The following is a 14007-nucleotide window of genomic DNA, read 5'->3' as shown; positions in this document are numbered from 1 at the left end:
CTAAAATACCACATTAATGGTGCTGCTTTCATGCAAATAATAGAATTGTGAATTACGAAGGATGCATGTTGCACTTTATTGAACATGTTGCCTAATTGCCTTTTAAATGATATTCATAAACAGATGATGTCCCACTGTCTCTGTGTGCTGGAGCGACGTTTAACCATAGTTCTTTCTTGGTTTTGTTGGACACCGTAGTCCTAAAACTGGAAAATAATGTTTCTTTATTCAGCACAATATCTCCATTTTGTTTGCTGTGAAGCTGTGGGACCGCTTATTTCTTTGTTTGTTCCACCATATCGTAAAAAAATAAAATAAAATAAAAATGTTGCTTTCGTGTTGGTGCATTTTCCACATTACACCAGTAATGTGATGGTGCTTCTGCCAAATCAACCCTGCAAAGTCATTTAAGGCACCATGAGAAAGATATTAAAATAATGTAAATAAAACATGACATGCCAAAGAAGGCGAATTGCTAGCCACAAACCGTATCACTAACCATATATATAATTTGGCAAATATTATATATATGGTTGGATAATTTAGTTACGTTCCCACCAGTCATGATAAATGCAATATTTTTAAGTATTCCTGCAGTGTTTTATTCATAAATAACACTACTTTCTCTCATAACGCAGTCAGACAGTCGCTGCATGGAGTGCATAATCGATCTTAGGGCGAGTTGATGGGCCTAGTAACATTGCACGTAGAAGCTATCCCTTAAGCAACCGCCTAAGTGATAGTTTGGGGAACACACATAGAAAAGTAAAATACTTTAGTAAGGTGTACCTTAGAGAGTCTTCGTAAAGCGCTAAAAGACGCCATTATCAGGAAGTGCACCCCAGATATGTCTGAAGGTCCATCTCAGACTACACCAGTTTGGGAGAGCAGATTTCATAAAGATATCCGGCAATGTCAGGATAAACCCCCAGCAGGCCTAACCTAACCTAATAAACTAATGATTATCAAATTTCAAAACAAACAGCTTCCATCTGTTCACCTCACCAACAAATTTATTTAAACAATATTTTAAAAATCTGAAAACCTACATATGCATTAACAATGACTTACTAATGCAATTTTCTGAGAAATCAAGCCATTTCCACACAAAGGTCTTTAAATGATTTTATTGGCATTGAGAAAGAGGATGCTGACCCCATCATAAACACAAGTGAAAGCTGATTTATATTTATGGCCCCTCACTCTGCCAAACAAACTTACCCTGAAGGTCACTGTAGTTCACTTTGTTTATCCCTTTAATGATTTAAAAGCCTCAAACAAACCCATTTCACAGGCACATAACCACAAAGAGGAAATGTGAGGTTTTCACCTGAATAGAGGTAAAACAGATCATTGTCAGTAAATGTCTTTCTCTTCATTTAAACTAAAGTAATATAATATGAGCAAGCTATTTATATTATTTTCTTTGATAATTAAATATATAAATACCATTAATATACACGGTATAACATTTTAAATGCACAGTATGAAATATTATTGGTATATGTCACTCACATTGTAAAACTGGAGAACAGTTCACAGCATCATCTCTGCCATCACAGAAAAGGTAACATACATTATCAGTTGCTTAAAAGGTCGATGATGAGGCAGCATCATTGCAAAAAGTCCCAATACTAACACCTCTCTGTACAGTGTAGTTTCCTATAAAGCCAGGTCACATCTTCCAGTAACTTCATACTGAACCACACATCCACTCTCTCTGATATGAAACTGTTAGATATGCATGTTTCAGTTACAGAAACCTTTTCATGTCTGGTTTTGTTTTTACAAAATGTCCAGTGCAAAGCAACTTGTCTATAGGTGGCTTCAAATGAAAGATTATGACCATAATTTGGTAGTTTTTCAGGAAAGACATGTGTATTTGTGGTTGCTTCCATAAAACTCCCTACAGTTTTGTATGTACTGATATAAATAGGTCAGATCAATCCCAATCCCAAACTAATAACCGTTACATTACATTACATTACATTACATTACTTTACATCCAATGCATGAATGTCCTCACAGGGGGGAAAAGCATCTCAATGAATGATAATCAACTGTACAATTGAGAATACATTTATTGAGGTGTTATTACTTTATAAATTACTACATTATAATTATACACCAAAATAAATGTATCATATAAAATAATCTAATAGTATCTGTGTCCTGGAGATATACATTGATATGCTATGCCTTGTATAACAGTCAGTCCTTCACATTCTCTGTTTCTCACTAATCATACCTTCATTAAGCTGTGCTCTGCACACCAACAAAAACACATGCTTTTGTTGTCAGTTTTTTGGTTAAATCATGAACATTCCAAAAAAGTTATCAGAGATGTCCTGGTGCCGGACCAGTGTGTGGTTCTCCACCTTCACAAAGACAGAGGCACTGGCATGCAGGCTGAAGACCCCGCCCAGGTAGCTGTTGAGCAGGCCATCCTCAGGCGCTTTGGAGGGGCCGCAGGAGAAGCGCTTGGCCTTCATCAGCTCCAGATCCTTGGAGTAGCGGGGCGTGCGCAGCACAACGGTGTGCTTGAACATTGAGCAGGAGCGCTCTGTGAAAGACACCTTGGAGTAGATGTAGTACAACCCCTCCTTCTTCACCTGCAGCAGCCCGGCCTGGAGATCCACCTCCCGGGTGAAGGCATCTCCATTTACACCCCACTGCAGAACCCCGTCTGGCTGCACAGGAATGCTCAAATCTACAACGGAAAGCAGTCTGCCACTCAACTCGCTGCTGCTCTACTTCTAAACACACTAACCCAATCTAACATTGCACCATTAATCCACACTAACATTTTACCCCTCTAGCACTTTACTATCACACTAATCAAACCTTCACCCAAACACAGCCTTTACCCAAACACAACATTTACCCAAACACAGTCTCTACCCCAAACACAGTCTCTACCCAAACACAGTGTTTATCCAAACTCAGCCTTTACCCTAAACACAACATTTACCCAAACACAGTCTCTACCCCAAACACAGTCTCTACCCAAACTCAGCCTTTACCCCAAACACAGTCTCTACCCAAACACAGCCTTTACCCAAACACAGCCTTTACACAAACACAGTTTTGCTATCCTGACATTTTCATGTCCATGTGTGCCCAGGTATGAGCCCAGGTATGTGCCAAGCCCAGGTTCATTCAGTCAGGGGCTGACCTTACCTGTCAGGTGTGCAGAGGCCTTGATCTTTGCAGGCTGTGATGTGATGCCACTTCTCTCCCTTTCATCTAGGAAGAATCAAGTGATCCAAGACAACCAATGTGAGGAGCATGACACACTAATGACGCACTAATGACACACTAATAAGCAAAACGGTTATGCTGAGGACTAGGATTACATTACATTAATGGCATTTGGCAGCCTTATATATGCCATAGACTGTAATGGCACTGATATAGTTGTATAGATATTGTTGTTTTTTGTATTAGCTGTATGATTTTCTGTATGTTTACACTAGGACTCGGAACTGTACTGTCCTCTCAGGTCCTCTTCGCACTTGTACTTGTGTTTGATCTGCACTTCGTGGTACGTCACTCTGGTTAAGAGCATCTGCTAAATGCCAATGTAATGTAATGCAGACACTCTTATCCAGAGTGACATACAACAAAGTGCAAAGTTCATACCCATAACCAGGGATAAGTGTGCTGAAAGACCCTAGAGGAAAGTACAATTTCAACTTTCAGGATGATAGTTAGGGTTAGGGTTAGGGTCAGCTTTAGGATTAGGGTTATGGTTAGGGTTATGGTTAGGGTTACGGTTACGGTTACAGTCATGGTTAGGGCGGCCTGTAGCGTAGTGGTTAAGGTAAATGACTGGGACACGCAAGGTCGGTAGTTCTAACCATGGTCTATCACGGTTATGGGTATGCACTTTGTTGTACGTCGCTCTGGATAAGAGCGTCTGCCAAATGCCAATAATGTAATGTAATGTAATGTAATCCCGGTGTAGCCACAATAAGATCTGCACAGCCACTGGGCCCTTGAGCAAGGCCCTTAACCCTGCATTGCTCCAGGGGAGGATTGTCTCCTGCTTAGTCTAATCAACTGTATGTCACTCTGGATAAGAGCGTCTGCCAAATGCCAATAATGCAATAATGTAATAATGTAATGGTTAGGGTTAAGGTTAGCTTTTGAGTTGTGGTTAGGGATAAGGTTTAGGGCTAGAATTAACATAACATCATGATGAGAACAGACCACTCAGCCTAGCAATGCTCACCTTTTCCAACCACTGAAGTGTACCTACTGCTTAGTTTACCTAAACGCTGAATAGTATCTTGCACTATATCAAGCCTGGTCTTGAAAACCTCCAATATCTCTGCCACACTTTGATGGATGCCTCATTCCTCTCCTGTATTCTGATCCTTCTTGACCTCTCCTCTCTAACCCTAACCCTCTCCGGAGATGCTCAACAAGCTGACAACAATGATAGACGAGTGCCTCAAAGAATTTCCAGAAGCGCAATTATTCTGCACGCCTCACATAGTTTTGGCCACATCTCGCCTATCTATCCCAAAGGGAAGATAAAGTTACTGCCCAGATAAAGACAGCAGAAACCACAGCTTAAGAAAGTATGAGGTGGCTAGAGTTATGAGAAGGGTTAAATGTGCATGCATTGTTTAATGTGGATGTGTGGACCCAAATAATGTTTTTATAGAATTCAGCTGACAGATTCATATCATATTATAATTTAGATGGGTCCCATATCTCACTTCAGTACATATTCAGCAGGTAATTATGAGATTCTTTACCTCCACAAACTGACTTGGATTATGTCTTAGCCCCATTCACTTTGTCCATCTGTCTGTCTGTAAATGTATCTCTGACATCGGCTGGACAGTCCATTTCCAGCACTGCACAAATATAGTGTACATTGGCAAATGTGATGGCCAGCTAAATGCTGAACAGTGGCTAGAATTTGAAGCGGTACTGTATATCTCATGCCCCATTTAAAAATGTGCACATAATATGGGCATTGCCTCATGTGAAAAAATTTGGCAATGGGGCATGGAAGGAATGATAAACCTTTGGTGACAATTGGAAATTTGGATCTGGAATATCTTGTTCTATAAAGTGGAAAAAATCCTAGATTCTTGTGTTCATGAAAGGCAACATTTATATAAATCCATGACACTACTGATTATTCAAGTTGTATTACTTTGGTCCTTTTGTATACTTACCACCAATGGAGTTTAACATGGGATATGTTACTAAACAAATACAGAGCTAATTGGCTACATGATGGCACTATAACTAGTTAAAATTCTTAACAGTTGCTAGAATTCATACAGGCATATCACATGTCCCATTTGAGACACAGCTGTGAAAATTCATGCAACAGCTGATGTGAGGGAAGAAATTATTCACTTCTGCAGCCTGTTGCACTAGTATAACGTAAGTTCAAATGTAGGCTAGTTTGAATTATTATGTTTGAGTTATGCCATAACTTTTAAATTGGTTGCACCAGGTGATTTTGTTCAGAAGTACAGTTAACATACAACTTCAAATTCAGCTAGAATGGGTTATGGCAGTGCAATGTTTCAATATGACATCATCAAAATGAAAAGGTAATTACTGAACAAATGAGAAACATGGAGACTGTACCTTCTGAATGTTTCACAAGGCCTTTCTGCAAAATAACAACATCTGCATTACCAATACGGACCAGTGCAGGCATACACAAACACACACACACACACACACACACACACAAACACACCATACACACACACTCACACACACCATACACATACCATACACAAACACACACACACACACACACACACACACACACACACACCATACACACACCATACACACACACACACACACACACCATACACATACTATACACACAGACACACACACACTGACACAAACACACACACACACACCATACACACATACACACACACACACCCACACCACACACACACACACACACACACACCATACACACACACAGACACTCACGCACACTCACACACACACTCACACACACACACACACACCATACACACACACAGACACTCACACATACTCACACACACTCACACACACCATACACACACACACACACACACACACATATACACACACATACACACACACTTGCACAGGTGAACACACAAACAAACACAGAAATGAGAATTAGATTCAATTTTAATCACCTGGTCTCCAAGCTGCCTTCCAGGTGTGCCCAAAGGTACATCCTGTGGGGCAAGAATATTTATTCAATATTTATTTTGCATTTATTATAAATACATTCACTACACTACCAATGTTATTTACATGTCAGTTTAGATATTTATTTGACATTCAAGGCAATTAAATTGTATCTGTATTTCATTTGTATTTCACTTGTATTTTGTAATAGTTTTGAGCAGAAGACTTTGCAGAGTAACAAAAAAAAAAGGGAAACACTATAAATATCATTCAAGGTAAACAACTCCTTAGTGGGTGAAAAACCCTCAAATATCTTTTAGAAGAATCCATTTGCTCACTTGCCTACATATTTTATTCATATTACTGTTTAGATATTTATTTTACAACTATTATAAATATCTATTCATTCACTTGCCTACCAAAGTTATTTACATTCGGCTGACATTAGATGGGTGACATTGGCTCTGTCAGTAATAGCAGGCATCTGGCAGTCGGACAACGAGGTCCTTTATACGACGAGGTCCTGACTCGCTGTGGTTATTAAAGATCCGACATGGCTCAGGCAGTAAGAGCAGTCGGAGGGTGTGTCGGAGTGTCCCTGAGCAAGACACCTAACCCCCAAATGCTGCTTATGAGCTGGTTGGTGCCTTGCATGGCAGCCAATTAACATGAGTGTGTGTATGAATGAGAAGCATTGATTGTACAGTGCTTAGGATAAAAGTGTTTAGATATTTATTTTACATTTAATTGAATTACATTTGATTTGTATTTGATTTGTATTTTTATTTGTCTTTGAACAAAATATTGCAGCTAGTGTATGAGCGTATGAGTGTGTGAGTGTGTGTGTGAGTGTGTATGTGACAGTGTGTGTGTGTGTGTGAGTGTGTGAGTGTGTGTGTGTGTGTGTGTGTGAGTGTGAGTGAACGTGTGAGCGTGTAAATGAGTGAGTGAGTGAGTGAGTGAGTGAGTGAGTGAGTGAGCGAGCGTGTGAGTGTCTGTGTGAGTGTGTGAGTGTGTGTGTGACTGTGAGTATGTGAGTGTGTGAGCCTGTGAATTTTAGTGCCTTTCTTGGATTTGCTGAATTGTGTTTGTAAATCACAGTCACTTCCTGGAGTTAGTTCTATTTTTCAATCTCAGCAAACGGCCGCCAGGTAAACACAGACTAATGTGTGGAAATAAGCAAGAAGTTGTCCACAGAGATAAGAAATGCAGTGCATTGATGTTACTCCATACAAATGCATTGTATTGAACACATTTCAAAGCATTTTGTTCTGTGTTGATTAGTTATGGCTGTTTGGAAAACCTGTAAGGAAAATGCTCAATGGCACAATGTTGCAGTGGCACAATGTTGTAATGTTACATACAAACCCACAACAATTGCAAGAACAATGATGGTCCTCAAAGTCTTTTAGAAGTATCCATTTGTTCACTTGCCTACATATTTTATTTATATTACAGTTTAGATATAACTTAGCTATTATAGATTAACTATTATAAATATCTATTCATTCCTCAAAGCATATAAGGCCTCTGTATGTGCAGACCAATCTGTATTGGAGGTATGGCTTGTTACATTATGTATGTACGACATTTTAGTCCGTTTTGAGAACCAGCTTTCAAATTTTGGAGAGTTGTAGCAAATTCTCACTGAAGTGACCTAGGTGTAAAACCTGGTCCATCAGCCACTGCTGTGAAATGGAGTGGTTGGGGGCAGGACAATAGGCCTGGGGATCAGGGTTAGAGTTAGGGTTAGCGTTAGGGTTACGGTTCGGGTGCAACTAGGTGTAAATGTAGGCGGCAGCTTTAGGTAGGACATTTAACTTAATTTAATACATTTTTGCAAACATCCTATTAGTGACATCATGCTTGTCTAGCATTATTGTGTTGATTTATGCACCCATAGCGAAATGGGACACAACTTAATCACTTTTCATTTTAATTTCTAAAGTATTGCAGTTTTTTATATAGGCCATTTTATCTGTATAGTGCTTTTCAAGAGCCTGTCCCCAAGACACAGAATAAAAATGGTTCATGGAAAAACCAAAATCTACAGAGAATGTCAGTGTTACTAGTTTGCATGAGCAGGGACTTTGCACTTTAGCTTTTTATGTGCACATTTTCTGTCCTGACACCTTTTCGGATTGATGTGTGTGGTGATACTGCATTACATTACATTATTGGCATTTGGCAGAGTGATGTACTGCAGCTGCTGCCTTTTACTTTGGCTCGCATGCCTGGACCATGATAAAATCTGCCACATGCTAAGACATTGTTTAAATAGCTAGTGAGCCAGTTTAATGAAAAAAGAACAGTAGATTATATGGGGCAGCCTGTAGCCTAGTAGCTAAGGCCTGTAGTCTGTAGCGTGGTGCGTTATGAACTTGTTTGAAAAATCCATCACAGCGAACATAACAGCCTCTCCCATCACAGCTAACATATAACAGCCTTCTCTCCTATCACAGCTAACATATAACAGCCTTCTCTCCCATCACAGCTAACATATAACAGCCTCTCCCATCACAGCTAACATATAACAGCCTTCTCTCCCATCACAGCTAACATATAACAGCCTCTCCCATCACAGCTAACATATAACAGCCTTCTCTCCCATCACAGCGAACATAACAGCCTTCTCTCCCATCACAGCTAACATATAACAGCCTCTCCCATCACAGCTAACATATAACAGCCTTCTCTCCCATCACAGCTAACATATAACAGCCTTCTCTCCCATCACAGCTAACATATAACAGCCTTCTCTCCCATCACAGCTAACATATAACAGCCTTCTCTCCCATCACAGCTAACATATAACAGCCTTCTCTCCCATCACAGCTAACATATAACAGCCTTCTCTCCCATCACAGCTAACATATAACAGCCTTCTCTCCCATCACAGCTAACATATAACAGCCTTCTCTCCCATCACAGCTAACATATAACAGCCTTCTCTCCCATCACAGCTAAGATGTAAGAGCCTCCTGTGCTGTTTTCCAGGAAACTGTTTCACAACTTGAATGTGTGAAGCAATGCCTGTCAGTTACTGAACAAGAAGCACTTTCAGACTCATACCCAGATGTGCCAAAATGTCCCTGTTGTCTTATCGGAAACAGGCGGTGACATTTCAACACAGAAATACCAATCTAGAAGCAAAAATCTTGTTTTTTCTTTTAAAAATGGTGCTATAGTTAGGTTATAGTTCTCCTTCTATCAGACCCTCTCTGTTTTTATATAACAGCCACCAGTAACAGTGGTTAGGAGGATGTAACAGTCCAGTCAAACTATAAGGGTATAATAATAATAATAATAATAATAATAATAATAAATTCATATAATGAATAGACTCACCACAGCCTGCTGGTAGAGGCGGTAGATGAAGTAGCCCTCCACAGCCAGCCCACACAGAGCCAGAGACAGCAGGAAGATCAGAGTCTGCTGCAGCAGGGGAGTGTGTCCCGGGCGTGGTACTGTGGGAGACCCAGTGACTGGCCTGTCCACCACAAACACCTGAGGACATGCAACCTGCCCTTCTGCCATCCCGCGCCCCTGTACTCTCCAAAACCCACTGTGACCGTACTCTCCAAAACCCACTGTGACCGTACTCTCCAAAACCCACTGCAACCGTACTCTCCAAAACCCACTGCAGCCGTACTCTCCAAAACCCACTGTGACCGTACTCTCCAAAACCCACTGCAACCGTAATCCCAAACCCACTGTAGCCCCACTCTTCAAAACTCACTGCAGCCCCGCTCTCCAAAACCAGAGCGCATCCGCACCAGCCAATTGCGATGAAGGAAAGGGAAGTGCCAGGAAGGAGAGAAAAAAAACTTCTCCAGTTCTGTCAGAAACGAAATACTAAATACCCAGAATGCAGTGAAAAAGACGGCCCAATAGCACTGCAGCAGAGAAGAGCCAGTCCTCCACATATCCTAACAGTCTCTTATGTGTGATCTTTCTGTATGATCTCTTCTGTGTGATATCCTAAACAATGTAGTCTGCTCACTCACTCAATTTGTGTGTGGAAATGCAGAAGCAAGCATGTGGACATGCGCGTGTGTGTTTGTGTCTGTGTGTGTGTGTGTGTGCATGTGTGTGTCTGTGTGTGTGGGTGCATGTGTGTGTGTGTGTGTGTTTGTGCATGTGTGTGTCTGTGTGTGTGTGGGTGCATGCGCGCAGGCAGGGTTAATTTAACTCTAGCAGCTAAACCCTCACACACTGCACTGTGGTTATCATCTCGTTGCTGTTGTTTCCTCTCTCTCTCTCTGAGCCAGAGCGAGCTGACTAAATTGCCAAATGTCTATCTCTGTACTTCAGGAAACAGATACAATTTCAACTTGGGCATCATAATAATAATAAAAATAATAATAATAATTCTAGCCACAAGAGGTATATTTTGTAAGGATGTAATGAATAACACAAAACAACTGATTTGGAATAATCTTGGAATGGAAGGATATTGAATATAGACCAAGTATTTGGTGAATATAGAGTTAGAAAAAAACATGCTTCACCTGATGGTTGCACTATGGAGCAGAACTAGTTTTACTCTATGTGCTTTGTGGACTTTAAATGATGGAAAATGACAATGACAAAAATTAAGGAACAAACGCAGTTATCCTTGCAAAATGAATGGTAAATGGTTGGCATTTATATAGCGCCTTTATCCAAAGCGCTGTACAATTGATGCTTCTCATTCACCAATTCATACACACACTCACACACCAACGGCAATTGGCTGCCATGCAAGGCGCCGACCAGCTCGTCAGGAGCATTTGGGGGTTAGGTGTCTTGACACTTTGACACAGCCCAGGCGGGGGATCGAACCTCTTACTGCCTGAGCCATGTCACCCCATGAAACACTCCCATCCATCCCAACCATTATCCAAACCGTGATCCGAATCCAGTCATGAGCCAGAAACAAACACTGTGATCCAGTCATGAGCCAGATTTATTTATTATTTTATTTAACTTTTATTTTACCAGGAAATAGTCCCATTGAGATTTACATCTCTTTTATAAGGGAGTCCTGGCCAAAATGGCTTAAAATAGAACAAATAACACAGATGCTGCACCACACACAGCAGGACACAGAAGAACATAGACAATTTAAATAATTTAGGCTAAAACAAGTAAAAACATTTAGGTAAAAGAAGTGAATAAAGTGTCCATTGTATCGCCGATAAGCAGTTTAACATTTTCTAAAGGTGTATTAAGCTGGATTTTCCATGCTGAGGGAGCAGAAAGCACTTTTGGAACATTAAACAAAATGATGTTATGTGATTACAATGCATATGAATTTGTATTTGTCCACTCTAGCAAATAATTTAAATTCAATGGGACCTGACCAAGGACAGCTTTAAAAATCAAAATTCACCAATGGTATTGCCTACATGCTAAGATTGAAGGCAGTCCAGCTTTCTGATACAGGGTACAGAGATGTGTGCAATAAGTGTAGTCAGTCATGAACCTTCACGCTGCATGATAGACACTGTCCAATAAGCTTAAACGGAATTTACTTGCACACATGTAATCGACATCTCCATAACCAATCACTGACAAAAATGTTGCCGTTACAAGTTACTTTCTAGCATGAAACATGCTTTGTTTCTATAATAGAAACCCAATTTGATTTTCAGTTTCTGTATGAGTTTTCTAAGTGAAAGAAAGTTGACAGTCCAAATGAAATCCTAAGTGTGTTGTTTCAAAGCCTGAGTTTCAAAGCATTCAAAACCAGTTTCAAATTGCACAAGTCATCCTCATACGGATTGTGCAGTGGGTAGCACTGCCGCCTCACAGCAAGGAGGTCCTGCGTTCGAATCCCCGTTGGCCGGGGCCTCTCTGTGCGGAGTTTGCATGTTCTCCCCGTGTCTGCGTGGGTTTCCTCCGGGTACTCCGGTTTCCTCCCACAGTCCAAAGACATGCATGTTAGGCTGATTGGAGAGTCTAAATTGCCCATAGGTATGAGTGTGTGAGTGAATGGTGTGTGTGCCCTGCGATGGAATGGTGACCTGTCCAGGGTGTATTCCTGCCTTTCGCCCAATGTATGCTGGGATAGGCTCTAGCCCCCCTGTGTTCCGGATAAGCAGGTTAGGATAATGAATGGGTGGATCCTGAATGCTATTAAAAGCAGTTTGAAAGCCTCATCAACTGAAGCCGCAAAAGTATATAATGAGATACAATGAGAGTTGTGTTCCGTTCACATGTGTTTGAGAGACAGGCCTCACTACCAGGGCTCCCTGTGGTCATTTCATGAGCGAAGCAGCAAATGCTTTGGAGTAGAAAAAATATTTTGATATTTTGTTCATCTTCTGCCATTCAGGGGCAAACAGTGCAGACATTATGTTTCGTGAGATACTAACCAAGATGTAAATCACCATGTGGTCAATGTGGATGATATTTGCTCGTGTCTATCTACTTTGGTGGTGCTATGCTTTCTGAGATCCAGGACATTTTCAGGCAGAAAAAATGTTAATAATATTAAATTTTGTTTTTGCATTATTTACCATAGTACTGTCTATCAGAGGACTTTACAAACAAAATATTCTCACAACAGCAATTCTATCTAGTTCCTCTATAACTCTATGCCAGTTAAAGTTATACAACAATGAATTCATAATCTGGATTTAATAATGAATTATGAATGACTGTTTCACTACAGTGATATTCATTTTTGCTGATTATGAAAAAGACTAATGTAAAACATATGCAGAGATGCATGGAGAATTTCATTCTGAGCTAGTAATTATACATCTTGAATTTAACTGAATATTGCATACAAATTTAAATGGTTTCCCTTACCAATATCTGTTATGACTGTCATTTATAAAAAACATATATATGTATAAGAATTATACATATATAAATTGATGTCAGTGTATTTTAATAAATATTTCAGAAATATTAGGCAAACAGGTAATAAGAATTCGGAAAAATTCTTTGCAATTGATTGGCTAATGACAACTGCAATATGGTCATGTCCATACACAGGTTGTACTCTCCATTACTGAATTCATTAAGAACCTGAAAATGTGACACTATTTCTTCTCTGAACACTGTAGGAGAGGCTACTGCGGGCGGCCTGTAGCGTAGTGGTTTAGGTAAATGACTGGGACCTGCAAGGTCGGCGGTTCGATCCACGGTGTAGCCACAATAAGATCCACACAGCCATTGGGCCCTTGAGCAAGGCCCTTAACCCTGCATTGCTCCAGGGGAGGATTGTCTCCTGCTTAGTCTAATAAACTGTATGTCGCTCTGGAAAAGAGCGTCTGCCAAATGCCAATAATGTAATGTGCTGCACACAGCATTGAGCTAGAGCCACCTAGTGGTGAGAGATAAGCATTACATTTACATTTTAGTCATTAGGCAGATGCTTTTAATCCAAAGCAATTTACAAGAGCATAGGTTCTTCCACAAGCTAAAGCATCACATCCATAAGTAGTAAAATACACATGAAGTGCTGTTCTAAACAACATACAGTTATTGTAAGTGCAAGTTTTGTTTTTTTGGCTCCTGAGCTCCTTCCCCAGGACATCCAGCTCCTGAGCCCCTTCCCCTCAGGACATCCAGCTCCTGAGCCCCTTCCCCTCAGGACATCCAGCTCCAGAGCCCCTTCCCCTCAGGACATCCAGCTCCTGAGCCCCTTCCCCTCAGGATATCCAGCTCCTGAGCCCCTTCCCCTCAGGACATCCAGCTCCTGAGCCTCTTCCTCAGGACATCCAGCCCCTGAGTCCCTTCCCCTCAGGACATCTAGCTCCTGAGCCTCTTCCCCTCAGGACATCCAGCTCCTGAGCCCCTTCCCCTCAGGATATCCAGCTCCAGAGTCCCTTC

General features: G+C 40.8%; 1 protein-coding gene across 1 annotated transcript; it reads right to left on the bottom strand.

Annotated features, from left to right (window-relative positions):
• Window positions 1-1112: 1112 nt before the first annotated feature.
• On the bottom strand, window positions 1113-10245 carry LOC133117202 (tumor necrosis factor ligand superfamily member 14-like). The gene is made up of 5 exons (XM_061227282.1): window positions 9529-10245; window positions 6186-6227; window positions 5620-5644; window positions 3181-3246; window positions 1113-2710 (listed from the first exon to the last, which is right to left on the bottom strand). The coding sequence occupies exons 1-5, from the start codon at window positions 9715-9717 to the stop codon at window positions 2310-2312; spliced, it is 723 nt and encodes a 240-aa protein (XP_061083266.1). The 5' UTR covers window positions 9718-10245; the 3' UTR covers window positions 1113-2309.
• Between the last annotated feature and the right edge of the window lie 3762 nt (window positions 10246-14007).

This window comes from Conger conger, chromosome 2 (assembly GCF_963514075.1).
Source record: "Conger conger chromosome 2, fConCon1.1, whole genome shotgun sequence".
Lineage (NCBI taxonomy): Eukaryota > Metazoa > Chordata > Actinopteri > Anguilliformes > Congridae > Conger > Conger conger.
Note: the sequence above shows the minus strand (reverse complement) of the source record. Positions and strands in the feature narration are given on the sequence as shown.